The 26,578-nt window shown below is 38.2% G+C and overlaps 1 protein-coding gene across 4 annotated transcripts in view; it reads left to right on the top strand.

Moving 5' to 3' along the window:
- LOC139971200 (serine/threonine-protein kinase MRCK alpha-like) overlaps positions 1–26,578 on the top strand; it is a 124,285-nt gene that overhangs the window by 61,029 nt on the left and 36,678 nt on the right. For all 4 annotated transcript variants that reach the window (XM_071977460.1, XM_071977458.1, XM_071977457.1 and 1 more), the window contains exons 7-10: positions 4,848–4,991; positions 18,296–18,461; positions 19,303–19,465; positions 24,507–24,646. In XM_071977460.1, coding sequence (XP_071833561.1) covers positions 4,848–4,991; positions 18,296–18,461; positions 19,303–19,465; positions 24,507–24,646 — 613 coding nt within the window. The remainder of the gene's footprint in view (positions 1–4,847; positions 4,992–18,295; positions 18,462–19,302; positions 19,466–24,506; positions 24,647–26,578) is intronic.

Below are 26,578 nucleotides of genomic sequence, written 5' to 3'. Positions count from 1 at the left end.
AATGCCTAATATATGTTTGAACCAAAGCTAGCGTGTAAACATTGCAACTTTATTATTCAGTGGTGTAACTAAGGAAAGGCTAATGAATGATAAATCAATGGTTTTTATGTTAATGAAAGAGATGAAATGGGCATTGTGTTGTTTTAGAAAAACAAAAAGTCAACAACATTTTCAACAAAAGATGGATTCAGGTGATGTGAGTCTTCAGATTGATATGTTTTGTAATATTAAGATGTTGAAAATCAAACCTGAGAAGATATATGAAACTATTTCAATTATCTTTGCTTTTTAACACCGAATGACAATTGTCTTAATATTTTGGACCTTAGCTCGCCTAGTCAGTAGCGTCAGATGCTTTCAGGAGAGGTTCCTGTACATAAGTAATGCCTTTGCTATAATATGTGGCAAAGTCATGCATGATTAGAATTCCAGTTTAACATTCTGGGAAGATTGCCAGAACCGAGTTGAATATTGACGTACATAATGAAAAAGGTCAGAGGTGAAGCAAGCAAGAGAGTGAATGCTTCACAAGTCTTGATTGTTGTTTTGTGATAAGAATTCTTAATAAAATAAAACTGTTAGCAAACTGCTTATCCACTAGAGAGCCTGTGTCGGAGAATGTGTAAAAGTCTTTGTGTTCATCATGCTCATTAACCTGTCTGTATTCTGTGCGTGTTTTTGTCCCTTCTGTTACTGTTACTTGTCATTTAGCCTTTGAAGAAGATCCTGCTAGGATCGAAACGTCAGGCCAACTTACTTTTACATAAGAATTCTTGTTAGAAGATTCAGTCAGAATATTCCACTGATGGAGAAAAAATGCAGCGACTGGAGCCATAGATCTGATTGGTATCAATGTCAGAAATTCCAATAGAAAAAAGAAAAAAAAGAACGAAAAATGAATAATTAAGTGTTTATCTACGTAAAGGTTCATTCAGAAACAAAATGTCCTTAAAATTGAAAAATTGAAATAGGAAATACAATTACCAAATACAGTCAGGGGAAGAAAGGACAGGCTTTGCTAAGTAGGCCAATAAACCGTACAGTTTGCCGTGACCTTGAGTAAAACCGCACGTCCTAGGTAGAAATAGAATCCGGCAGAAATGTAGTAAAATCAATAATCCATTAACCTGAGCTGGGAGGTAAACTAAAATGGCTGCCCGTATTGAGGAGGGAAGTTAACCAAGCATAAGGTGTCAAGTGCAAATCGGACTCTCAGTTTTAATATGGGATCTGTGACATCACGTCGATGCGACCCAAACGACGAAAAACTTGCTGCTTAGCGGTGTGAGAACACATGCATTGACTATGAAAATTAGGTGGTATGTTTGTTAAGATCCGTGAGTATTTGGCGAAAAACTGGAGTGTGGGAGAAAGTTAATACTATAGATGACACACTATCTAGTGTAAGAAAATTTGTCAGGTGGTATCTACTTTACTAGTTGAGTGATTTGTTTGTGGTTTGTTCCATTGGGTGTATTTGTATGCCTGTGTGTGGTGGGGGGGGTTTGGAGGTGGTGGGGGTTTGGAGGTGGTGGGGGTTTGGAGGTGGTGGGTGGTAGGATTATAATATGAGAGAGATTGTCAATTTCCATTTCCCACTTCGGGCAAACTTCCAAATCACATGATAAATTTGAATTTAGTAAAACCTAAAATTTCTGTTAGTTGAAACTTTTAAAAGCTACTTATTCCTGATGTTAAAGAGAAAAAAATTATCTATGGTTATTTGACTGACATCACTACAGTAGCAGTAGCTATGTACTGTGAAGTTGTTCTGATCACAACTATACTAAATTCTGAGTATTAACTAAATATGTTTAGTCCGTATTATGAGGAGGAATGTTTCATCATTTTGTTAGAGGAAAGCTATAGACTTATCGTGAAAGTTGTAGAAAACACATATGGGGGGGGGGGAGGGTGATGTTTTATGCTAATAGGATAGCACAAGAGTAGTGTAAAGCCATGCTAATCTGTGAAAATATTTCCTGAAATATGTAGTCTGTTTCCTACTGTGTGTTGGTCTGCTTTCCTTTCCATTACCCCCCCCCACCCTCCCCTTTCTCTCCCTGTGAAATCTTTCTATAAATTTGAGGTAATAATTCTTTCATAATGCCTGGTTTGCAGTGGACAAATGTTATGATTCTCCAACACTTTAATATTAAAGTTTCATTTTGTAAGTGATTGAAGATTTTTCAAGTAAAATATGTTCTGATATGCTTCCTATCCATTTGTTGTATGAAAATATACATCACCACCTCTCACTTCCTGTCCCCTCACACCTATTGCACTATTATCTGCTCTGTGTCATTCTCAGTTTAATACTTGAGTTCCCAAAGTTGAAAACAGTATGAAAATATACATCACCACCTCTCACTTCCTGTCCCCTCACACCTACTGCACTATTATCTGCTCTGTGTCATTCTCAGTTTAATACTTGAGTTCCCAAAGTTGAAAACAGTATGAAAATATACATCACCACCTCTCACTTCCTGTCCCCTCACACCTACTGCACTATTATCTGCTCTGTGTCATTCTCAGTTTAATACTTGAGTTCCCAAAGTTGAAAACAGTATGAAAATATACATCACCACCTCTCACTTCCTGTCCCCTCACACCTACTGCACTATTATCTGCTCTGTGTCATTCTCAGTTTAATACTTAAGATCCCAAAGTTTAAAAACAGTATGAAAATATACATCACCACCTCCCACTTCCTGTCCCCTCACACCTATTGCACTATTATCTGCTCTGTGTCATTCTCAGTTTAATACTTAAGATCCCAAAGTTTAAAAACAGTATGAAAATATACATCACCACCTCCCACTTCCTGTCCCCTCACACCTATTGCACTATTATCTGCTCTGTGTCATTCTCAGTTTAATACTTGAGTTCCCAAAGTTGAAAACAGTATGAAAATATACATCACCACCTCTCACTTCCTGTCCCCTCACACCTACTGCACTATTATCTGCTCTATGTCATGTTCAGTTTACTACTTGAGATCCCAAAGTTTAAAAACAGTATGAAAATATACATCACCACCTCCCACTTCCTGTCCCCTCACACCTATTGCACTATTATCTGCTCTGTGTCATTCTCAGTTTAATACTTGAGATCCCAAAGTTTAAAAACAGTATGAAAATATACATCACCACCTCTCACTTTCCTGTTCCCTCACAACTATTGCACTATTATCTGCTCTGTGTCATTCTCAGTTTAATACTTGAGTTCCCAAAGTTGAAAACAGTATGAAAATATACATCACCACCTCTCACTTCCTGTCCCCTCACACCTATTGCACTATTATCTGCTCTGTGTCATTCTCAGTTTAATACTTGAGATCCCAAAGTTTAAAAACAGTATGAAAATATACATCACCACCTCTCACTTTCCTGTTCCCTCACAACTATTGCACTATTATCTGCTCTGTGTCATTCTCAGTTTAATACTTGAGTTCCCAAAGTTGAAAACAGTATGAAAATATACATCACCACCTCTCACTTCCTGTCCCCTCACACCTATTGCACTATTATCTGCTCTGTGTCATTCTCAGTTTAATACTTGAGATCCCAAAGTTTAAAAACAGTATGAAAATATACATCACAACCTCTCACTTTCCTGTTCCCTCACAACTATTGCACTATTATCTGCTCTGTGTCATTCTCAGTTTAATACTTGAGATCCCAAAGTTTAAAAACAGTATGAAAATATACATCACCACCTCCCACTTCCTGTCCCCTCACACCTATTGCACTATTATCTGCTCTGTGTCATTCTCAGTTTAATACTTGAGATCCCAAAGTTTAAAAACAGTATGAAAATATACATCACCACCTCCCACTTCCTGTCCCCTCACACCTATTGCACTATTATCTGCTCTGTGTCATTCTGTTTAATACTTGAGTTCCCAAAGTTGAAAACAGTATGAAAATATACATCACCACCTCTCACTTCCTGTCCCCTCACACCTACTGCACTATTATCTGCTCTATGTCATGTTCAGTTTACTACTTGAGATCCCAAAGTTTAAAAACAGTATGAAAATATACATCACCACCTCCCACTTCCTGTCCCCTCACACCTATTGCACTATTATCTGCTCTGTGTCATTCTCAGTTTAATACTTGAGATCCCAAAGTTTAAAAACAGTATGAAAATATACATCACAACCTCTCACTTTCCTGTTCCCTCACAACTATTGCACTATTATCTGCTCTGTGTCATTCTCAGTTTAATACTTGAGATCCCAAAGTTTAAAAACAGTATGAAAATATACATCACCACCTCCCACTTCCTGTCCCCTCACACCTATTGCACTATTATCTGCTCTATGTCATGTTCAGTTTACTACTTGAGATCCCAAAGTTTAAAAACAGTATGAAAATATACATCACAACCTCTCACTTTCCTGTTCCCTCACAACTATTGCACTATTATCTGCTCTGTGTCATGTTCAGTTTACTACTTGAGATCACAAAGTTGAAAACAGTATGAAAATATACATCACAACCTCTCACTTTCCTGTTCCCTCACAACTATTGCACTATTATCTGCTCTGTGTCATGTTCAGTTTACTACTTGAGATCACAAAGTTGAAAACAGTATGAAAATATACATCACCACCTCTCACTTCCTGTCCCCTCACACCTACTGCACTATTATCTGCTCTGTGTCATGTTCAGTTTACTACTTGAGATCCCAAAGTTTAAAAAAACTCCCATTGTGGTGGCTACCTTTGCGGGCTCCTCCAGCCTTTGCTCGTCCCAGACCAAGTTTATCGTCAGTTTTCATTTGGTAAGGAGAATCATTTTTAACTTTTTCATCTCTTTGCCTCTCTCATTAACTTACAGGCAATGGAGGAAGGGAAAGGCAAATATGGCCCGGAGTGTGACTGGTGGTCCCTGGGTGTCTGCATGTACGAGATGCTATTTGGGGAAACCCCTTTTTATGCAGAAGCGTTGGCTGTAACATATGAGAAAATCATGAACCATAAGGTAAGTTGTATTTATATAGTGCTCACCTATGCGTGCATTAGTTACAAACAAAACCGAACTTCAACTTGAGCTATGTCATATAGGTACGGATCACTGCAAAAAACATTTGCACTTTTCAGTCGCAGGAAATTATGATGTGGAAAATTATGGGCTAGTATTTCCTGTTTTGAGCAGTGAGTTAAAGAGAGCCAAAATTAATAAGTCATAAAGTAATCACTTATGAGTCCTAATAAGGTTCTAAAACTTCATTTTGAAGATAAAACGAGCTGCCCTGTATTTACTTCATACTTCTTATCTGTCTCCTATAGTTATTAACTCCTATCTGTCTAGCATATAACAACTGGTGATGCCCCACAACCCCCCACACCCCCACCGCTCCCCCTCCTCCAACTTACCATCTCCAGGTCACCACCTTCTTCCTAGGGAGTCTACCCATTACACAGTTGTTATAAACTGGGTAGATTGGAGTTCATACAGTATGTATAGGACACAGGTAAGTATCGTCATTTGTTAATTGGGGAATTTACTGATGACTGTTTAAAGAGGTAACTTCTAAAAATATCAAGTAATATCTTTGCTTCTCAGACTTGAGGTTTACAAATTTTGCTTTTCATAAAATTACTCCCAAAAAAAAGGAACAAAAAAAAAGAAGAAATAAATAAATAAAGGATATTATAACCAAACACTCTGCTACACATCTGTAGTGTCAATTCTCTCATCTCCAATAGCATTTCTGCTATGCAGTGCCATATATATACATTATTTCCCCGCTTTGTCTCAAAGCACAACCAGTGTAATTAACATAGGACTCATTAACATAGCAATTAGTATCCCCAAGGGCACTCACCGTAATGAGTAATGGGCAATCATGTGATTCTCGACTGCATTGCTGAAATACACACAGCAACCCTCAAGAAGACTAGCAGTGGTAAAAGGAAGATTAGTTTTAGCTTCGTTTATAATAAACTGAATGACAGTCTGTCCAGGGAATTTCCCTTTTAGCTCTTCCTTGTCAATATTGAACAACCCAAAGTGGGGTAAGACTTTGACATGTTGTATGAGTTCTGCAGACTGGATTTGGAATGTACACTTCTTTGTAAAAGCAGTGTAAACGATTCGCAGGTGCTAGCACCAATTGTTTGGTTTTGTTCGTTTGTACTTTGCGCCCGAGTTTGATTCAGTCTAATCTTCCAACAAAAAAAAAAAATTCCATCGATTGCACTTCAATTCATCATGTACGGTGACACATAACGATATCACAGACAAACAGACTGAACAGTGTGTATGAGTCATACTGTTCACTGTGGCGTGTGCATAATATAAACGTGTCTCCAGTAATAACTGACTGATCTCACCCAGATGTAGGGAATTGCCTGTGCTGCTAACGCCGAAATCACCGGTTGAAACGGTACTGTGGGAAAGATTGGTGCTTGATCAACACGCTGTGATAGGCATGCAGATTTGATATTAAGACAAAGACAGTCAGCGTGTGCACTGTTAGTCATAGTGTACATGGGTAATTAATCCCCCATTCTTGTTCTTATATGTTTTAATATACATGCCCGGGGGGGGGGGGGAGGATGTGCCTACATTGTTTACACAGCAGTTGCATGGCAGCCAGTAGCGACATGCTCTAGGAGATAAACAGACATTTCTCTCTGTGTTACGTCACAACTAATCTTTGTTTGTCTTTGGGCCTCATTTTATAGAGGCTTATCCCATCTGCCTCTAAAATATTTGGACAATATTTGGTTTCAGTAGAAGGTGACTGATGACAGGATTTGTGAGATGAATTATGATAACATTTTAGTGTTTAAATGTTGTTTAACTATTTATCATTTCGCCCTAAAGTTGAACATATTTTAACAAAATCATAGCATGCTATATTTATAGAGCCTTTATAGAGTCTTTTCATGTAGCGTGAGGGATGGTTTGGATAAACTCGGAATACCAAATGACAAATTTAAATATAAAGAAATTTAAGATAATGCAAATTAGCCATTCTTCAGTAGTAAGGTCAGAGCATCTCATGTTGATTTCATCAGCAATGTATGTTTAGAAAGATTCATTATTTCTTTATGCAATATCCTTACCCCGCTAAAAATTCATTGATATATAAATTAAAGCTGTCAGGATTCACAGAATTTCGAAAGGTAATCGTGACAATAACACCAGTTCTATTATTGTACCAAATTGTTTATTTTTATCCCCATTACAAGATGATCTGTACCACTACACACATGGTCTCCAAATATTGAAAGAAAGATGGAATTGAATTAATAAGATATGTCTGTTAAAGTTTTGGGTGGATTTCTCTCCAAGAGAATCATTTATGATGTTGATGTCAAGTATAGATTGTTTCTCATGCAGAGTTGTCCTCTGTTTTTTGTGCTTTTTGCACAGATTTTGCATAGATTGCTGTGACTGTACTGTACTGTACTGTAAACATTGTATGAAAGTGAAACTGAGAAGTTGTCCATCTTCTTTAAACACAATAATGGTTATCTGTGGGTTCTGTGGAATGGATGAGGAATAATAGTTCTCTCTTTTAAAGGAAACTTCAAACTCTATCAAAGCTTTTGTGACTCGTGTTTTTTACCAAAGAAGTGGCTTGGTGAATGCCTGTGAAAGGTGCTTTCCTTTTGTTGTTGTGTTCGTTGTTGTTTTCTGATTGCTGATTGGCTCAGGAAAATTTTTGTTTGTTTTCTTATACTGGTTTTCATTTGCTTTTCTTGACATGTGTTAAAAAGTGATCATGATACGATTAAAAAAAAAGTTCTAATCCTTAGAGGTTGATCAGTCAACTTTGATTTCAAAACTTGAGGTCACTGTAACTTCCAACAAGTGCTTCATTAGACTCTTATCAAACAGAAAATATAACTTGAAGATTAAAAGTTTGGATTGTTTCGCCATCTTAACTTTGACATTTCATCTTCGAACCAAACTGCCGTCTCCGTTCCAAATAATTTTTGTAACCAGACCTGGATAGGAAATGTTATTATCTCCTTCTAAAGGTTACCCATTTGCTATAGTAACTATATCATTTGATCTAGTTATGTCCGGGATAATACTAAATTGGTTAAAGGGTCTTAAGGCCTTGTATTAAAGGCCTAACCAGACTAATGTAATAACGAATGTAACATTCTCCCTAATGGATCCTCCCGATATAGCTGGAAGACACGCGGTCGTCTTTACACAGACGCTACAATGTTCTCTGTGACATTCCTAATCCCGCAGATTAGTTTCATCTTTAATCCTGTTAAGGCACAAAAGTTTCATTTTAAGAAGAAGAAAAATCAAGATAGTGGATCTTGTAGCCTACTCGCTTTATTTGACTCGCAGACGAAGGTAACGTTATTTGTGAATATGAAAACATGATTTAGCCTGGGGATGATAACTCTGGGTTAACTTGACTGTTAGAATCTTAGGACTTGGTTCTGTGCTGCTGAAAGCTCCAGTTATATTCCAGTAGGCTTATTTGGATGATTTTATTCATTCAGGTAATGTAAGGAAAGCATGCTTGGGGCAGTGCAGAGAGGATGAATAAGATTTGTTTGAGGCTGTTCCTATGGCATCCTTTTTACATATTGTGGAGAAGGAAGCTTTAACTTAGACTTTTGAGATGCTTTGAGACACCAGAAAAGCTCTGCCCATGCCCTGAAAGGGTTGTTCAAACAAGTTACACATGTATGTTAGTGTACACAACATGTAAAAGATGTCAGAATTAATTAATATTAGCATGTTTAGTTGTGGTGCTTGAGTGTTGATAAGAAAAGGAAGAAAATTTGCCTCTGAATCAGTTTTGCCCTCAGATAATTTCAAGTACTTTATGCCTTTGACACTGTGTTTATGCACCATATTTTGCCCAATGTGAGTTTTTTTTTACCTTGCGTTCGTTCTTTTTAGCTGAAATTGAACAATCAGTTTATAAGAAATATCATCCCAAAATTTACTTTGTTCCCCACTTACCTGTCTCCCCACAACCTATGCACCGCATTCTACCGTGTCTAGAATGCCCTGGTAATCTTTTAACACTGTACACCCTCACTGGCCCTAATGGCCTTCCTTCATTTTTCTACCCACAAAGTGTCTCACTGTGTTTTTCGGAGTTAGAAAAATTTTCGGGAAATTCGCCCGGATTACCTTGGATTTATACTCTAGAAGTTTCCTATCAGGACTTCTGCACTTCCAAGGATCTTTACCATCTAAGGTAGTATGGGCCTCGTCCCCTTGTTCAATTAGGCCTCTGTAAGTGTAGGGGGAGGCACGCCTACGGGGTGACGGAGGGCGGACCCCCACCCCGACTGTTCAGGGTGGGCTCCACCCTCCGCCTGGAGGCGTCAGCAGTCTTTGTTAGCGTTAGATTTTTCCTTCTCGGCGAGCTCGGCGGGTGGCAGGGTTTACCCGCCACCCTCCCCGAGGTCGCGTCAGAGGCCACTTTGTGGGAAAGTGGTCTCAAAATGAAGGAAGGCCATTAGGGCCAGTGAGGGTGTACAGTGTTAAAAGATTACCAGGGCATTCTAGACACGGTAGAATGCGGTACATAGGTTGTGGGGAGACAGGTAAGTGGGTCACTCGTAAATATATAAACCAGTAAGTTTTATAATGTGACCTTACAGTTTGTGCATCCATGTATCCGATCATTCACAATTTTTACCACAGCAGTGAAATTCAATTGACGACCTCTCTCTGTATATATAGTGTTACGACTCCATTTTAACGCTGGCGTGCAGGGAATCTGTATTTCTATCCATCGTGTGATGATGCAGTTGTTCATTTCTAGTTTTAATTATGGTTACCAGCTTCTCCAAAAGGTTTTGGGTGATTTGTGAGCATCATATCCCCCTGAGGTATTTTCTCTCCCTCACTTTCACAAACATACTGCTAATGAGAATATTGAACTTGGATGCTGTACATTCCCTCAGATGGTCTTTCTGGTTGACTTTCACTAAAGCAAGAGATAATTTTTCACATAGCTTGATTTACTGATGAGGAAAGGAAAGAAAAAAAAAGGGGGGGGGGAAGGAGATAATGGGAGTATCAAATTGTCACACAAATGAAGGGCAATATGAAAATCAATGTTTTGTTTTTCGTGAAGGCACGACAGGAGTGATAATGTTTACAGTGTGTATATGCAATGATGGGAGGCTAGGCCAGTCCAATCTTCGATTCAGTTTATCAGTGAAATTATACAAGAGTGAATAAAAATTAGTGATGTGTAAAAAAGTAGCAAATGGAGTTTCATGACAAAGTGATAATAGATTGATAGACTGGTCTGCTATTTAATTCCCAAAAGGAGAGATTATTCTCAGAATTTACTGATGGGTTCTGGAATGTGAACTTGTTTGGCTACTTCATTGGAAGCAAAACAGTTACAACCAAAATAAACATCTCAAAACAGTGGGTTGCACAAGGAGGGGGAGGGGTGGATTTGTGGAGGAGAAGGGGGTTTGGCTTCCCAACTTCTTTTATCAGTTGGGGAAAAGTAATTCAGAGCTAATAACAGACCTAATTTGTAGTCTAACTATGCCTTAAAATGAACCCTTTTAAAAACTTTATCTGAGAGAGAACCACCAAACACCCCTGCATGGGAGCAGGCTTTATTGACCCCAGGGCCTGATCCCTCATTTTTCATAAAAAAATCCTTCATTCACTTCTCGCTCTTCTAGATAGGTTCAGCCGTTACCTAAATCAGTCTGAGGATTTTAGAATTTCGGCCCCCATTACACCCCCTAGCTCCACCCTCCACCTTTGAAATGGTGTACAGGCCACTCAAAAAAATACACTATAGCTGCAATTACAATCAAAATCAAAACACTGGCTATTGTTTTCTTTCTACGAAACTGAATCAATCAAAACTAAAAAAGACAAAGTGCTTGTAAACAGGTATGTATAGTTTCAGATGTTGTACAACACAACAGTATATCTGGTTGAGGAAATTGACAGCAACTATCATTGAAATAGTACTAGTTTATTAGTTTGTTTAGCCTATGGAACAGAAACTGATTGGGACTTAATTAACCAATTCATTCTGTTGGATATTTAATTGTGAATCGATCCATGTTGCTGTAATGAGGGAAGCCATTAATAGACAACACTAGCCGATTATCTATATCGAAAAGAAAACAAAATAGTGATTTGTTGGTATTTCAGTTAGTGTTCAACCGATTAACCTAATCGGAATTGGAATCAGTACGAATATTGCATAATCGGAACATAATCGGAATCGGTAAAATTACGTGGAATACCAGTTATGTCATACCGATTATTCAAAAGCATACAGAAGGTGAAAATATCATGATTCAAAAACATATGGAAGTTGAAAATATCAACTGATGTATTAGGTTTGTTCTTTTACTAAGAAATATTAAAATAAGACACCCTTTATACGTCTTTCACAGTGTATATTTTCATCAATTTACGCTGCCAGTGTCGCCGATTTTGCTTCCCCCGTGGTTAGTGACTTCAAAATTCTTGGCACAGTAAGCATAGCAGCAATACCAATTTCGCGAATTAACGAATGTGCTTGACAGGGTCGGAAATAAGCGGGGGCGATGGGCCATTCGCCCTCGCAAGTGATAAAAAGCCCTCCTAAAGCACAATTACGAGTGCGAAAAAGAAATATAAGAAAATCGCCCTCGTTATATCAGGTGTCTGTGTAAAATTAATTGTGACATGCGTTTGCTTTAGCTAGGAATTGCAGTTGCAGCATGAATCGCGCAAACAGTTTTCACATCCCGCATCAAATTTGAAGCAGTGCGGGGTGTCGCGCACAATCACCGGGGAGTTCCCGTGGCAAATTACGGCCTGCACGAAGCAATTTCAGTACCAGCGAAAATAACCTAAAATCCTCACAAATCTCCGACCACATGGTAGCCTTACTTCACACTAAGTCAACTGCATGGAAATCTAACCTTGCCATCTGTTTATTCGCTCTAGTTGTGTCGCAAATAAAAAATAAAAATATCCACGGAAACTGCAATCTTCGACCACATGTTAGCCTAACAACCACACTAAGTCAATGGGAAATGTAGCCTAACCATCGGTTTGCAAAAAAAAAAAAAAAAAAAAAATGCGTAGCTTACTTTACAACTTTCAATTTGTTTGGAAGGTACTGTAAGTGATATGTCTTAAAGAGGGAGTGTTATGTTTTACATTGGAGTAGTTTCTAGTTGTTATTATTTCTTTACATCAATCTGGTATTACATTTTAGAGTAATTTTAAACAAGTTACGATGGAACAATTTGCTTTTCAGTTTGATTGGCCTAAGCTTACATTTTCTAATTGAACCTGAATGGAGTTAAATAGGTAACGAATAGGTTTGTTTAACTTGAAGTTCGTAACATTTCTATTTGTTCATAAACGGTATAATACTGAAAATAAGTACAAAATAATGTCGGAATGAAGGCAATATGTCATTAAAATTTACACTTTGGTAAAGATTGGAGATGGATGGTTTGTCTGAGATACTTTTTGAGATGGATATTTTGAGAAACTATTCTTAGCCCATTTCAAGCCATTAACAGGTGACATTCACGTCGAGGTGGTTAGGCCATTCGCTTAACACAGTGCTGACTAGGTAGGATGTCATATTTCGTATTTTGGAAATTAAAAAAAAAAAAAAACTTCTTTTTCTTTCCGAGAAACTCCAGAGGTAATTTGGTACATACAAAATGATACCTTAGAGCCTTGTAAAACAACGAAGCAAAAGGAAACGGGGGAAATCACAACAATAATTGTTTCTGTCAAACTTTATTGCCGATTTCGTATATACGGGATATTTTCTCATTTTCAAATAATCGGAATCGGTACGATTATGAAAAAAATAATCGGTAATCGGTATTTTCTGTTATGCATAATCGGTTGAACACTAATTTCAGTAACTCCTGTTTTTTTTTCCTTGAATGTGATTTCATAATGTGGACAATACCATTCTACGTTTCTAATGTGACCGAGCTGAAGTGATTATTTATTTCTTTCTTTTTATTTATCTGGTGAATACTCATTGGATCAAGTTTGATCAAGTGTAATAGAATCATTAAACATAGCCTTTCAGCTGCTGTCGATGTATATGTGAAATCAAATGAGCAGATTTGACGATGGAATGAATACAATTTCCATGCTAGGCAGAGAAATGTGAAAGCTAGATCAAATCAGCTCTGCGTAACCTGAAATTTTGCTTGCTGGAAACTGCGTACACAGTACATGGTTTAGTCCCACGGTTTTAGGCAGTTGTGTTAAAGCGAGGCAACACTGGCCCACAACTTAAAGCAATACATTATTATCATCACATGGCTTCTCTCAATTATTGTTCTCTTAATTATTCCTCATGGGGTCTTCTATTGCTTTAATTAGCTTCTTAAGTTTTACCAGGACAAGTTTTTCGTCAAATTTGCTGCCATTATTGCTCAGACATGTGTTAACAGCACCAACTTGAACCAAGGATGCTGTCTCCGAGTGTGTGATCGACCGTCAATGTGTTTTAAAGTCTCGTGTACAGTTTAGCATAGCAGAACACATGTGTTAGAAGACTTTGGGAACAGATGACAAAAACGTGTTGTAATCCCAACAGAAGCAGCCCACGTGCCTATCTTTAACACACCGGGGTCTCCTCCCGTTGCTGTCTATAAACCCTTCTCTCAAAAGTGGATTTTATTCCCTAGGTCATCTAAGGGCAATTCAAACCCCCTGAGGGAAACACTGTTGAAATCGGCAGCATTCTGGGACGGTAGTAATCCAGTGAACATTGCCCAGAGCAGCTGCTTTTCCTGTCTTTGTAAGAGTAACCTAATTAAAAGACATTGGGTATAAACAAAAGAGGATTTCTGGTTCAGAAGCAGGCCTTTGTCTAGGAGAGGAAGTCTGTCAGCGAGGCCATCCTCTTAGAAGGTCTGATGGATTGATGAAGTATCAACTGGATTAAGAAAATGACTCATTGAGATCTGCTATATCAAACTGTTTCGGAAAAGTTCGGACTGCGGATTCTTGACTTTTAATTCATCAAGGGCCCTTGCTGGGTAGAAATCACTTGTAAGGATGGACACAGTGAATGTGAAATCCTATTAGTAGAGTGCTATCCTTTTGTAACAAAGCTAATCATTGACACCTCTCTTACTTGGCAGGGGCAAAGTTGGGAATACAGGATTCTTCTATCTGGTACTTGTTTTGGTAGTGTCTGTATGCATGGTAAACCCTGGTTTGGGGAGTCCACAGGGCAGGGGAATTAAGCTGTTTAGTGGGAGGGGGGGGGGGGTTGGGAGCAGGGAGTTTGAGTAACCTGTTAAGCCATATGTGGTATAAAGAAAAGAGGATTTCTTGTTCAGAATCAGACCTGTATCTTGAAAAGGAAGTATGTCCATAAATAGCTTGTGCTAGCTATGGACAGTAAACATTAGCCTTGAAATTCTCCGTCAGACTCATAGAGCATGTTATATAAGTTGAAATTTACTATGTGGCAGGAGCACATGTACATTGACTGTACAGTAAACTGTGTAGGACTAGGTAATTCAATGGAGCACCTCAACTGTGAGATGAATGATGCAGATGAATGATGATCTCACTCACATGAATGTCATCTCGCTCAGGGGCGGATCCAGGGGGGGGCCCGGGGGGCCCGGGCCCCCCCTTTTTGAAAATCCTGATTTTTTTGTTTTTGTTTTTTTTTTTGATTTTTTTTTACCGCGTTCGAGGGAAAGTGCCCCATGCGTGATCAGTGGCGTAGCTACGGGGGGCCTGAAATTGCAGACATGAGATCCATATTTTCAGGCTAGGTACATGCTGCTTAGAATACTCGGGAAGTGCCGTTTCCGGCCATCTGGGGGGTTTGTAAAGCCAAAAATTTTCTTGTACGCTCCGCGCCAACCGATGATGGCGCTCCGCTTAGATAGTCTTACGTTCAGGCGCGGCTGGACCAGTCAGACCCCCCCCCTGTCACAAATCCTGCATCCGCCCCTGATATGTCATTGAATATTCCACAAAACAACTTTTTATGTCCACGAAACTGTCGAAACATGATTTTCACTACTGGTAGAGATATAAAATATTGGGAATTCTGAATTTCCTGCAAACATGCGGCTGTGCCTGTTCAATACTCACTACTGTATCGCCTTAAAAAATGATGAGTGGAAATAGTTTCTCCAGGACCGTATCGTATCGTGGGTATCGAGTGCGTCTGATATACGAACGTACGTAGTACGTACGTACGTACGTCTATGATGATATGCACTGTACTGTACTGATAAAAACATAGGTGAATTTCACTCCATGGGAGTGATCACTGAGCACATTCCGGTATAAGAGTGAATTTCCACTCCATTGGAGTAAATCTTAACTCCTAATAGAGTTATATTCACTCATATTAGGAGTGAGGGTTAACTCCAATAGAGTTAAATTTTACTCTTAAATTGAAGTGCGCCGAGTGATCACTCCAATGGAATGAAATCCACTCATTTGTTTTTAGAGTGTTGCTAGATATATGAAGAAGAAATTTACATACCAATACATGTTATCGGTCATCGATTGGCACAAAAAGCCAGATTCTGATGACAGCTGCCTCAAGAAACCCAATAAATGGCCTAATAAGCACCGAGCCATCAATGTGGACCATTACCGAAACATCGATGCGTGTTAGTCTTCCACCCCCTTCCTCTAATGCTATTTAAGTCCACATGTGGGCATATCCTGCAAATCTACCGGTAGCCCACAGGGGTTTGAGTTGGGAGAAAGGCCTTGACAGCTTGAAACGACAAATGATGCCAACTTCCCTCAAGTTTAAAGTCTGGCTGAGTTGGCAAGGCCAGTCAGCATGAAAGAGAAAAAACTTTTTTTGCATTTCTGTCACCAAAGTTGCACATCATTTTGGTTGCTATTTTGCCTCACAGGTGCCATCTCCTGCGATCTGGGGGGTGCTGAAATCTCAAATTTTCTCTGTACGCTCCGCGCCAACCAAGGTGGCGCTCCGCTTAGATAGTAAACTCCGCCCCCCCACAAGAAAGAACAGCCCCCCATGCCCCCCACTCAAAAAATCCTAGCTACGCCACTGTGCGTGTAATTTTTTGTAAAATAAATTTGCAAAAAGAGTACACCATCATTCTGATAAAGTGAAGGTGAGAGGGGCACTCTGACTGCATCAATAGTCTCCATCTGGAAGGGGGCATCCAAGATGAAATGGCCTGGAGTAGCCTGGTAAAAAGTAGTTTTCATCACCACCTACTCCCCAAAGACGTAAATCCCAGCTCATTGCTCGAAATTGCAAATATATGCCCGGCAAACCATGAATACATGATTTATTGGAAATAAATTTTACTCCAAACTTTCACGAAAAGTAGCACCAGATTGCACCGAGGACCTCCATATTTTGTGAAATTTTCCCAAAGGGGAGGGGGCACCCACTCCCCTTAGACCCCTCCCCCAGGACGACGATTAGGCATTTCCCATCTGGGCCCCCCCTTCGGCGAAATCCTGGATCCGCCACTGTCGCTTCCTCTGACCTTTGTACTACTTAAAAAAATAGCGCTGGTTTTATGGTAATGTGAGCTTAGGTGATTCAGGTATATTAAGTGTTCGTCACAGCTTTGAAGACTAGTTGATCTAGTGCCTCCCATACATGTCTAGCTCTTCTTCATGTTTCCCAGCCAAAATCCTGTTCTTTGTTTAATAGTATGGGAATCTTAAGTCTTTGTATCAATGGGTGTATATCATTAAACAACAGTCCTATCATCCTGAAGTGCTATTACCATGCCAATGTAATTTAAATTCATAGCTTACGGCTACACTGCGGGACGGTTTATTATATCGATCAAATGCCATTGCAAACATTAATGACTCCTCCAACGAGCTGGATCTGCATCGAGGATCGATCAAGCTTTGAAAACAGGGTAAAAGAGTAAAATAGAAGAGCGAACCGAAGATCTAGGCATAGATTACGCAGTCCCTATGGAATGCCCGACAGGCCAAAAAGAAACGCAGCTGCAAACTGTATTTAGGTGTTCAGTCTCCGCCCTTCCCAAAGAAGGTGAAGAAGCAAATCCCTACAGACTAAAACCAACATTTGTTATCGCTTCGAACATGTTCCGAGGGTAATTTGCTTCAGCAGATGTCGCCGTTTAAAGGCTTTTAATGTTGCGTCGCATGCATGGCAAAGGAAGCGAGTTTAGTCAAGAAATTGTGTGCGATGTTGAAAGATATGGGCAGAGGGTGTTGTGATAACGTGAAGGTTTACCTTATGGAGAACAGATATAGTACAGCTGTTGAGGGATAGGTTATCTATGAAGTGGTACTTTTGAGTGTACAAACTAGGGTGCCTTTTTTGTATATATTAGAGATGACTTAAAAAGTATTAAAGTGGGATTGGGGATGGGGGGGGAGTTGGGGGGGAACAGATTACACAATAGTTATAAGAAAAAGGGAAGATCTAAATATTGAAATAAAAGAGATGATGAGAGACCTCTCTTCAATCATCGTCTTTTATACAAGTATTTCAAACATTCCAAAGAAATTTAATAGTTTTACAGATTTTTCAAGTGATTTGTGAATCAGTGCTCAGTTCATGCGTACAGTTTAATATTAGTTGCGAGTGGCCATTGGAAGTCTGCATACTGGGTAAATCATGAGAAAACTAAAAGGTAGAATGTATCAAAGTAAAAGACTAGGAAAATGAAAAAAAAAAGTGTTTTAGAACTACTATAAAGCTATGATTGATTGTTAGCTAAGTGACTATCAAATGTAGCCAGCAGATAATCTTGGGATGTAAGACACTGTCAGTCAAAAGTAGGAATTGAGTTGTTCTACTAATTTTGAGTATGGATATGTTTGGTTGTAAATATCTGTGAAAAACTCATGTAGGTGTGTGCTTCTGAGTCGTTGATCTGAAAGAAGGAGGAGGAGAAAGATGGCGGTGTCCTGGAAGTGGGATAGGGTGCGTAGATGTTAGAGCTAGAGTAGATCAAAGATAAAGCATCATCCCCCGTAAATACAAAAACCAGAACTCTTTTTGGGAATTAGTGCGAACTTTATGATGTTATTAATCATACTGTACCATGGTATACTAGCTCTACTATGGGTACGAGACTTGTCCAGCTGAACCCATTCGTTGTTGCTAACTAAGGCAGTGTCCCACTGTATTGGGTCATCAGCAGTGCCCACTCCTATAGCAATTGAATTCCTTCGCTGAGCTTAGCTGACTCTTCAAATTGATCAAAATGATTGGAATATGTCCTTGACCCTGTACATATTCAAGTATTAAAAAAAAAAGATTTAAAAACAAATCAAATAAAAAAAAATTATTCTCATTTTTCTCATTTCAGAAATACTTTGAATTTCCTCAAGATATAGACGATGTTTCTGATGCTGCCAAAGAATTGATCAGGAAGCTCATTTGTCCAGCAGCCCAACGGCTGGGAAGCAATAACCTGCAAGAAGTCAGAAACCATCCATTTTTTGAGGGAATTGATTGGAATAATATAAGAGATAGTAAGTTTAGCTTAAAATTTAGAATTTATTCAGATCAAAATTCCTATAAATGCAGTTTTATCCTTTTCTTTACATGACAAGTAACCATGGAGGGTTTTCACTCTTGTTTTTCATACCAAAAGGATTTTCTGATGAATTCAATTTAATTTGTTGGTGTAACATACTGTTTGCTAGAAGTTTGAACAAGGTTTTGACAAATTTTAGTCAATTTTAATGTTATGCAATGTGACATTTCAGATAAATGTTTATGGTATATTAACACTCAGGAGACCCATCATCATGGTTTTATCTGATAATCTTTTGATTTTACATTAGCCTTTTCCTACCTGGCTCCTAACAGCCAAAAGGGGTTTTACGATATTTAAGGTAGTTTTCGTAGGTCCCAGGCCAAAGAAAATGAAATTTTTGAAAAGTGGCCTCTGAGTCATTTTTTGGCTTTAGAAGTAATCTTATTAACCTAGTTAAAAATCTTTTTGTGCTGATCGTTAGTAGTTGGTTATTGCAATACTGAAAGTCCCATATTAGCTCATTAACCTTGACGAGTCAAAACAAAAAAATCATTCCAATAATTGGACAAAGAAATTTCTAGAAGTGATGTGACTTATTACTTTCTTATCAATTGATTAAAAAATTAGGAAAGATTTCATAGTTTGACTACTTTCAGCCAGATTTTGGCAAACTTGAAAGAACTTTAAATCAAATTCCCCCCCCCCCCCAAAATAATAATAATAATGATAATTTTTCATAATTCTTTTTTTTTTCCTTTTCAAATTAAGCTGTTTGACCCATAAATTTACCTTTGGCATTATTGTGAATTTTTTCTTGATGCTCTCCGTTTCAGTGATTCCTCCCTACAAACCTGAAGTCTCAAATAACGTCGATACCTCCAATTTTGATGTAGACGATACCGATCTGAAAGTCTCTGACGCAGTTCCACCTAACACCCACAGAGAATTCACAGGGAATCATCTGCCATTTGTAGGTTTCACGTTTACAAGGAATAGGTAAGCGGAATAGCTCTTGACTCATCATAAAAACCTTTCTTTTTTTTCTTTTCTTTTTTCGGATGAAGGAGGTAGAGTTAGATTGCTTTCACATAAATTATTATTTAATTTCTGAAAGTCTTTAGGGAGGTCCTGTGAGTCTGTTATGTCTTCTTGACTGTTGTCTGATGTTGCACCTGGGGGTGACAGGATTTCCAAACAGTGCAACCATGACAACATGATGACTGTTGTTCATGTTGGAACCTTGGATTGATTGATTGATTGTGTGATTGATTGGTTGTAAATATCTAGGCTTGATAAATTAGTAGAAACTTTCTGTTTTTCTGTCTCTAAAATTACTGTCAAGTAGAAAGGGCAAAAGAAAGGAAAAGAAGACCGTAACCATGGGCTTTTAATGTCTGTATATTGCTTCCAACACTTACAGAAAGTACTATGAAAGAAAACATGCCTTTTAAACTTTTGTTATTAGCTTTTATTTGCAATAGTTTCGCAGTGTCCAGACCTTGAAGAGTGCTTAATGTGGTCTGTATTTTTATTAGACAAGTCAAAATCCATCTTAACGAGCGATATTTTAATTCAAACAATGTCACGGTCCTGTGCTGGTGTGTTATTGGTCTGAAGTATTTCTCACGAGATTTGTGAAAGGAATTAAAATTTCCTCCAGGACATGAAGTCAAAATTGTGTTGGTTACCTTGATGTCTGTGCTCTAAACAATGTTATCATGCTCATGAAAATACTTCAGACTATTTAGACGAAGATTTGATTAATGATCTATTTCTGCTGTAACATACATGTTAAGATTTTCTTCAGGCATGGAGAAGATCTGAAAAGGATCAATATGAATTGATTTTTGCTCCAGATAATGTGTGCATGCTGTAACTGGTTTGTGGTGTATCCAACATATCTGACATGTAGATATCAGTTCACATTAGTAACAATACAATTAAACTGAGTCACATGTAAGAATACACCAATGGGTGTGTTTTCATTAGAGAATAAAGACATACCATGTCTGTGTGTGCGATCAGCCTCGTGACACACACTGAATGCTGAGAGCCCTTTGTAAAAAAAGCCGGATCGTTAGAGCGTGACCCTGTATATAGATAACTATAATTCTTAGATATAGCAATAATCAATGCAGGCGATGCGTCCATACTATGAACTACCTTGCATTAGTGTGTCCATCATTACAGCATATTAAACAAGATATTAATATGTAACAGCATACTTGATGGGTATATTCATTGGATCGTGAACACATATATATTATCATATCTTCATATCTGGTCAGCCTCTACCTGCTGAAGGGTCACCAGATTTAATCAATCCAGGCGATGCGTCCATACTATGAACTGCTTTGTACTAGTGTGTCCATCATTACAGCATATTAAACTGAGTCTAATATGTAACAGCATACTTGATGTGTGTATTCATTAGATCGTGAACACATTTATATTATCATATCTTTATATCTGGTCAGCCTCTACCTGCTGAAGGGTCACCGGATTTAATCAATCCAGGTGATGCGTCCATACTATGAACTGCTTTGTATTAGTGTGTCCATCATTACAGCATGCTAAACTGGGTCTTATGTAACAGCATACCATGGGTGTATTCATTACATGGTGAACACATGTATACATTAGCATATCTTTATATCTGGTCTTCCTCTTGACACACATACTGAATGTTTCAAGCTTACCATGCATATATAGCAATGCTCTAATTATCCAGTCATACTGGGGAACTGCTACATACATACTACATCATGATCATCATGTATTGTATGGATCAGTTACTTATGTATGCTTAACTGTGCCACATATAAGGTTACATGATGGATGTATCCACATGAGTGGTGGACGTATATGATCTATCACACAGCCTCTTCATATCTGGTGAGCAATTTTCTATTCATAAAATACTATTGTAGATAAATGTGTCAAAATTTGTTTCCTTAAATCCAACTACCTAGAGCTGTAACTTCTGGGTTGGTGTCATTTTATTTCATTTTCATTTATTCATTCCAGGATAAATATATCAAATTTATAAAGAGGAGTCATATAATATGTTAACAGGAAGAATGACTGATATAAAAGGAAAAGAAAAAGCAAAGTTAAGATGATAAGATATCATATAAAATACAATCTACACATTTGGTTTCCTCATCCCCAGTTGCCATAGGATTTAAAAAACAAATGTAATATAAAAATATTAAAAAAATTAAGCAACCCAACATCAACTAAACAAAGTAACCTAATATGATTGACATGATTCAAGTTAAATCCCCCTAGCATGTTATGAATGTTATTTTGAACATCTGTCCTTATGTTGTGTAACAACGTTTGTTACAGTATGCTCAGGTGAATTGTGTTGGTAAAGAGTGCATCACGGTCACCATCATAAAACGTGTTCTTAAATATCATTAAAGAAAAAAAAAAGTCATCTGGTAAATTCTTACCGAATTTGGTCAGTCATTTGAACAGTCTGTTTGTGATGTGTGTGGCTCAGCGGTTCAACTTCAGCTGTACATTAAACCAAATATATGTTATCCATTCTGTAGGGATCCAACAGAACATCATTTTTTTTTGATCAGAGAGATATCACCGGGGAGCTTTTCAGTCTTGCTGTGTTAACCTCATTTTCTATCTTGTAAATGTGGAATGTAGATAAGGAATGTCGGCAGGGATTTATCTCATAGACAGCATTGTCTATCTTAGGAGGCAATCTTATCTAAGTACCAATAGCTTCCACTAAACTTAATTGTGTAGAAAGGTAAAGCAACATTTGGTGTCTCATCACCACGTTCAATTTCCCGTGACACTTTTCTCTATTTTACATTTGAAATGTCTCTTAGTTAGTCTAAAGTCTTTTTCTCTCAATAAGGAACAATAAAAAGCTGGTTATTACCCATTAGAGTTCATAGCTAGGACAATTCCAGCCTAGAAAGTTAAAGTAGGATGTTGTGTTTCATAAATATATTTCTATTTTCCATCATTTACATGTGAGATCTATAAAGTCTCTGTAAAGTCTTTCTCGAGATACAAAGTAGCCGTTATCTGGTTATTACCCACGAGAGTTCATAGCTAGGACAACTCCTGCCTAGAATGTTTTAACAGCAACTTTTGTTTCATAACTATGTACTGGCCACATTAACATTACAGTTATGACCCCTCGCTTGGTTTTTAGTATTAAAAGCAAGATAAACCTCTTCGCATTTACATCAGAGCTTGCACTTTTGATCAACAAACCAGAAATTGAGGTTTGTCTCCTAGAAGAAAAGGTCCAAAAGTAAACTGTGATATGCAGTGATGTTGCTTAAAAATGCCTACTACTATTGTGTCAAATTACAAGAGTACCAAACAACAACGAAGGTCAAAGGTCATCGTTGTACCCTTGGTCAACCCTGAGCTACTTTTACACTACAAATTTAGCTCTGAGCATAGGGCCCCAATCCTCTCTTGATCCTAGCCTGTCACAGGGTTCAATTCGCGGGGTCTGATCCTTGTTTGCACTACAGATCGGACCAGGAGTGCAGGGTTTGACACTTTGTGTATAAAAACAGGGCTTCTGATTCCCACCAGATTTCATACCAGTTATGTGAGCAATGTCCTGTAACCAAAAACATAATAACAAACATGATGTCAACAAAATAAGTGTGTGATTTGTGGTAAATTTTCAACAGCAGTCAGCCAGTCAGGTCTAAATGATTATAAAATTGTTCATTAGGAACATCCCAACTACCTTTAGAGCCCAACTACCAACTAGAACTGCATTTGCCTGCAAACACGCAATATTGTAGTGCGTGTGGAATGCTTCCAGTATTAGGAAGAACTTTTCGGTTGTTCGGTTGTTCATGGTATTATTTTTTGTGCGGACAACACACCAGGAATTGTAGTCATGTAGGTACCTACAAAGGTAGGGCGCTTGTGAGCGCGGTGACAGGCTCAGAAAAAGTTGGCTACGCAGCTAGCCTCTGAAACTTCAAATGTACAGGGACTTTATGAAACTTTAAGTTTCAACATGCAGTCATGTAGGTATCTTTCACTTGGCCAGTAATGCAAATTTGGAGCGTGCACACGCACTGCAATAACTACCAACTTCCAGATAGATCCCTCTAGTTAGATTCCAAATTGTGTGAATTGTCAGAATGCTACAAAAATAGAACCTAGTATATAAACTGTTGCTTTAAGATCATTGAGCAAAGAGACTGTTGTTTTAAATTAAGTTCAGTTTTGTGAAAGTGAATCATCTATGTCAAGGTCGTTTTTTTTTCCTTCTTCTTCTTTTTGTGTGTATTTGTTTTGTGATCCTTCACCTTCAGACAGTGAAGGCACAGGGAAATCAAAAGTAGACAGACAGTTAATTGTTAATGCAGTGTAGTCTTTGCAAGCTGTAGCTTAGATTAATGAACTCTGGACTAATAAGTTATTACATCGTTAAGATTTTAATCTAAGATAGAAAAAAATATTCATATATGAGCAGTTTAGAAGAATCACTCTGGAGGGGAATAAAATCAAGACTTTTTTGCATTATTTTTAACTCTTATATTGTCTTGACCCTGGACAGGGAACAGGTTCTAACGTGATGAACAGGGTTTCGTAGTTTACAAGATACCACTGAACTGTGGTGCATTCATATTGTGATGTATGCAATTGCAATTTGGATGCAAATATTTAGTATTATGTGTTTTTATCACTTGAAAATGAGTTTAACCATTGGACATATTTTTTTCATATTTCAAGATATTAACCCAATTTTGATATGTTCCTCTTGTGCAAATATGCAGATCACTATCAAATACTGTGTCAAGAAAGGACTAATGGATAATATTCCTAAAGTTTTGTTTCTGTTAAAAATGCTTTTTTTTTTTTTTTACTATTGTGTGGTGATAAAAGCATGACAAGCATAATTTGGCTGGGTACCTTTGTGGAGATGTATGTATGTCATTACCGAGTCCCTAATGTTAGGGGTTATATATTTCGGTATTTTAGCTGCAAAGCATTTGAGCATTTTTCTTTCGATGAATCTCTTTTCCAGTAAATTATCTGATGTCGGTTCCCTAATAGAAGCCAAAGACAGTGTGATCGATAAAGACACAAGACTCGACATTGATTCCTACGAGAGGAAGATTAAAAGACTGGAAGCAGAAAAGAAAGAGAAGGAGAATATTATTTCAAGTAAGTTACCAACCTAAAACCAAAACCAAAGTTTCGTAAAACATGAAAATATATATATATATATATATATATATTGTAGCACTTTTTAGTGTTGAACGTTCCACATGTAGTGTGATGTCGTTCTGAGGAACGAATGAGTATGTTTCAAAGACAGACAGTTATAAAATGGACATCTAGGAACCAATCAAACATGACCAGGGAAGTCCTTGCCAACTACACCAATGGGTATGAAATAGGTCAATTATGCAGTGGCGTCACCAGACTTTTCAGTCTGGGGGGCACAGGGGGGCACCAGCATTTGATGGGGGGCACTTAGGTGGATACGGATCGCCGTCCTTGGGGAGGGGTCTAAGGGGAAGGGTGGAAATTTTCGCATACAGAGGATGGGCTAGATGCAAATTGGTGCCACATTTGATGCTAAATTCGATCTGAAGATATCTCCAGAAATTGCTATTTTTGAGGTAATGATTTAAACAATGCGCAGAATTTTGCAGAGGATATGAACCACATGCTGTCGATATTATGCCTAACCCTATCAATAGAACCTACATTTGTTGAATTAATGTGTGCATGACCCCCGATTCCTTTCTTGTCCTTCTCGTTTTCTCCCATTATCTATTAAGATGTAACAGGTTCCAGCATCGTTATTGGCTCCTATCAGGGATCTCACCATGCAATCCAAAGTTTGATCACACATCAAGTATAGCTCAGTATGCAGGTGTGAACATTCGCCATTTGTTCCTACAAGCATCTGACCTCAAATGACCTCTGCACCCCCTACACAACAGGGTTAATATATGGGTCCACAAATATAGGCAAGTATGGTGCCTGTGGACCCTCACATTCTCACATTTCGTCAGCTCCTAACCTGTCAACCTCAGACCAAGGCAACATACTGCAGTACCCTCCCTTCTCACAGCAGGTCCGGATTTTCGGCATTTCACAGGCATCCAATTCACGAGTTGTGATGGCACGGGTTACGACTTCGATACCCGACGGTCAAGGATAAACTTTTTCATTTTTTCGCAGCTCATTTGAAGAAAATACGAATTACTGTGCTTCTTTGTCCTTATGAAAAACCAACTCAGATGATGGGAGTTGAATATAACAAAATATATATATATATCTTTTTTTACCAACCCAAATCTCAGATGGGGGGCACTCGGGGGGCACTAGGTTTTCCAGGGGGGCACGTGCCCCCCTGGCCCCCCCTTGGCGACGCCACTGCAATTATGTCCACCTTCATCCTTCCCTGTTCCCCCTACCATTTAATCATCCGATATCCTTTTCACGCAGATATCTGAATTTTGCACTCTAGAATATAGGAAAGTGTGATCATGGGTTCCTTGTCAAGTACAGACTGCCCAAGTTATACATTTACTTTCACATAGAGTTTTATGGGTATATAAGTCTAGCTGTATTAAATAACATCCTCCTATCTTGCTGGATGGATCAATGAAAAGTTATCTAAAAATAGTTGATGGAGTAACATTTCAATAGAAGTGAAAGTCTGTGTGACGTTTGTCTGATCTTCATGTGACGAAATTCGCATTCACCTTTCGTTTTTTTTATATGCAGCGAAAAATTGTCCACGTATTAATGCTAATATTTGTAAATGTCATTCTTTCTTGTTAAACAGTTACCATGTTAAGTGGTTGGTTTGAAAAAAATGTCGTCATTGTCTGTCAGTTTCGCTGCTTTCCCTAAGTACTCCCAGTAGCTCCCATTATTATTGCAGAAGGGAAGACGAAAAAGTAACCTTTTCCAAAAGAGAACACTCATCAATAGAAATGAAAGTCTGTGTGAGGTCGTTATTTTTTTAAGTGACAAAATTTTGCTATTGCACTTCTTTCTTTAATCCGATGAATATGTCCGAAATAAAGCTAACGTTTAATTACTCTATTGTTTCTTGTTTAGTAGTTTATGATTTAA

Source organism: Apostichopus japonicus, chromosome 8, assembly GCF_037975245.1.
Source record: "Apostichopus japonicus isolate 1M-3 chromosome 8, ASM3797524v1, whole genome shotgun sequence".
Taxonomy (NCBI): domain Eukaryota; kingdom Metazoa; phylum Echinodermata; class Holothuroidea; order Aspidochirotida; family Stichopodidae; genus Apostichopus; species Apostichopus japonicus.
Note: the sequence above shows the minus strand (reverse complement) of the source record. Positions and strands in the feature narration are given on the sequence as shown.